General features: G+C 38.2%; 1 protein-coding gene across 1 annotated transcript; it reads right to left on the bottom strand.

Annotated features, from left to right (window-relative positions):
- Nucleotides 1–1615, bottom strand: LOC118751434 (transcription factor Adf-1-like). Its single transcript, XM_036486260.1, has 6 exons — nt 1505–1615; nt 1131–1427; nt 927–1063; nt 710–866; nt 143–555; nt 1–87 (listed from the first exon to the last, which is right to left on the bottom strand). Exons 2-5 carry the CDS (start codon nt 1190–1192, stop codon nt 147–149), a joined length of 765 nt encoding a protein of 254 aa, XP_036342153.1. The 5' UTR covers nt 1193–1427; nt 1505–1615; the 3' UTR covers nt 1–87; nt 143–146.
- Between the last annotated feature and the right edge of the window lie 390 nt (nt 1616–2005).

The raw sequence follows: 2005 nt of genomic DNA, 5'->3' as shown, positions 1-2005 counted from the left end.
ACACTTCGATTTTTAATCAACAAATTCAGTGCCGAGTTTAACTCAATATATATTAGCGTCTAAAAGCTATGACTTAAGAGTTGCGACCTGCAAAGAAACAACCTTTAATTTAAAAACACTGCAGTATATGGGTTCAGCCTACCTTCCTATTCTTCAGGCTCCAATTTGATGGTCACGATGGTATTTGTGACGACTTGTATCGCCTTCACCTGTTTCGCTTCACTCATCTCACTGACTGTGGACCCAATCATTTGCCCGAAAGCACGTATGGTCTGGCTTCCTTTTTGTGCTACCCGCTCCTTACACATGTCTTTATACAATTGACATGCTTCACGGAATTCCCCATCTGCATCGCTTTCCTGCCGTTTTCGCTTCTTTTGAGAAGTTGTCGGCGTTGGTTGCTCACGTGCCAACTCCTCAGTTGAGAACGTCGCCTCCACTGCATCAGGTGAACCGGTAAACATTAACGTCTCTGTCAACGAAAATGACGAAGAAAGTGTTGGCGAAGGTGGAGATGTAGGAAATTCGGATAAAATATTCGTTGTACATCGTGTTCTTAAAATGTAAATTGTTTTAATGTTATTAAATAAAACACAGTGAATAAAACTTAATAGTGCTATTCACCAAAGTGAGCAAGTGGGCTGCCAGAGTGCCAGGCCACTTGCTCAATTCGGTGAATACCACTAATGTAAAGAAATTAAACACCTACGCCCTGGGCTTTACAAATTCTTTAAGGAAGCCCATGCTTTCAAACAATGGCCATGTTTCCGTCAGTGCGGCCGCACTCCCCGATGGTGCATCTAATCTTTTTAGTTCTCGGGAATACCTTTCCCGCAAGGACTGCCAACGTCTGGTACACTGATCTTCTGTAGGTATATCATACTAATAAATGGATTGAAAATGCATATAATTAAAATTTTACAAACCTGTTGCACCCAGCTCTTGTGCCACACCTGCCCACGCCGCCTTCTTTTTTTCCGGAAATCTATATGACAGGCTTCTTTTATTGTATATGGCATCATTCGCCCGCACCAAATCGACCAGCCTTTCGTCATCAATCATTCTGAAATAATATAAAAACAATACAACAATTAAAATTTAATATTTCTCATAAATAATTTCATACTTACATTCGCCCGCTTTGTTTGCCGCTTTCCAAATGTCGAATGTCAAATCTCGGTGTAAATGACATATGGCAGTGCACAAATGAGAGCGTCAGCTCTCTTTGCAAATGTCACATAGGCAAAAATCAAAATTCAGCAGACTTCGCTGTCATGCCCTGTCATGCGCTGCGTCGGATAATCGTCTGTGTGCAAAACTCATTAAACAGATTCGATATGTGACAATACACATGTTATGCGCTGCAGCACAATGCAAGTATAACCAGCGCTTTAGGCGGCACTGTGCGTGAGTCCTTTTAATTTTCCCTGTCACATATAAAAAATGTATGTTAGTATGTCAATGCTTTGAACAAAAAAACTGCCGAATCGACTTGAATAATTACACTGTACAGCACATGGCTAGGTATTCGACCAAACGAACTTTTTTTAAGGGATTGAGTTATAATTAAAAAAGTCATTTCTCCGTTTTTCTAAGTTAACCTCCGAAATCGAGATATGTATGAGCCTCCGAAGTTCGAAATTGGACCTTTGGCAAAAAAGTATTTTAATTATTCTATATATTTTATTATCCGATCAGTTCGTAATTTATTCAATTGTATGTTACCAGGCTGGTCTGATCGAAATGTTTTGTGCAAATAAAACTACGTTATTTCACTTTCTGGAACAACGTTTCGCTATAACATTTTTAGCTTCTTCAAAGGCAATTCCGTTTAATTAGATCTGTCATGAACCATAAAATACAAAAACACATTATAATAAAAATAATAAATGGAAACATAAAAACATATATATATATGGAATTAAAAATGACTAGAAAAACCACAGATTGAGTTTGAGGACAAACAATTTAACTCACAATGTTTTAACATTAATACACACGAATT

This window comes from Rhagoletis pomonella, unplaced genomic scaffold (assembly GCF_013731165.1).
Source record: "Rhagoletis pomonella isolate Grant_MI unplaced genomic scaffold, Rhpom_1.0 Rhpom_scaffold_00703, whole genome shotgun sequence".
Taxonomy (NCBI): domain Eukaryota; kingdom Metazoa; phylum Arthropoda; class Insecta; order Diptera; family Tephritidae; genus Rhagoletis; species Rhagoletis pomonella.
This window is presented reverse-complemented; position numbering and strand designations above follow the sequence as displayed.

Coding starts and splice junctions, on each gene's coding strand:
- LOC118751434 (XM_036486260.1), bottom strand. CDS start 1,192: ATGTCATTTACACCGAGATTTGACATTCGACATTTGGAAAGCGGCAAA. Junction 867..926: donor ACAAGAGCTGGGTGCAACAG/GTTTGTAAAATT, acceptor ATATACCTACAG/AAGATCAGTGTACCAGACGT. Junction 556..709: donor GAATTTGTAAAGCCCAGGGC/GTAGGTGTTTAA, acceptor TTACATTTTAAG/AACACGATGTACAACGAATA.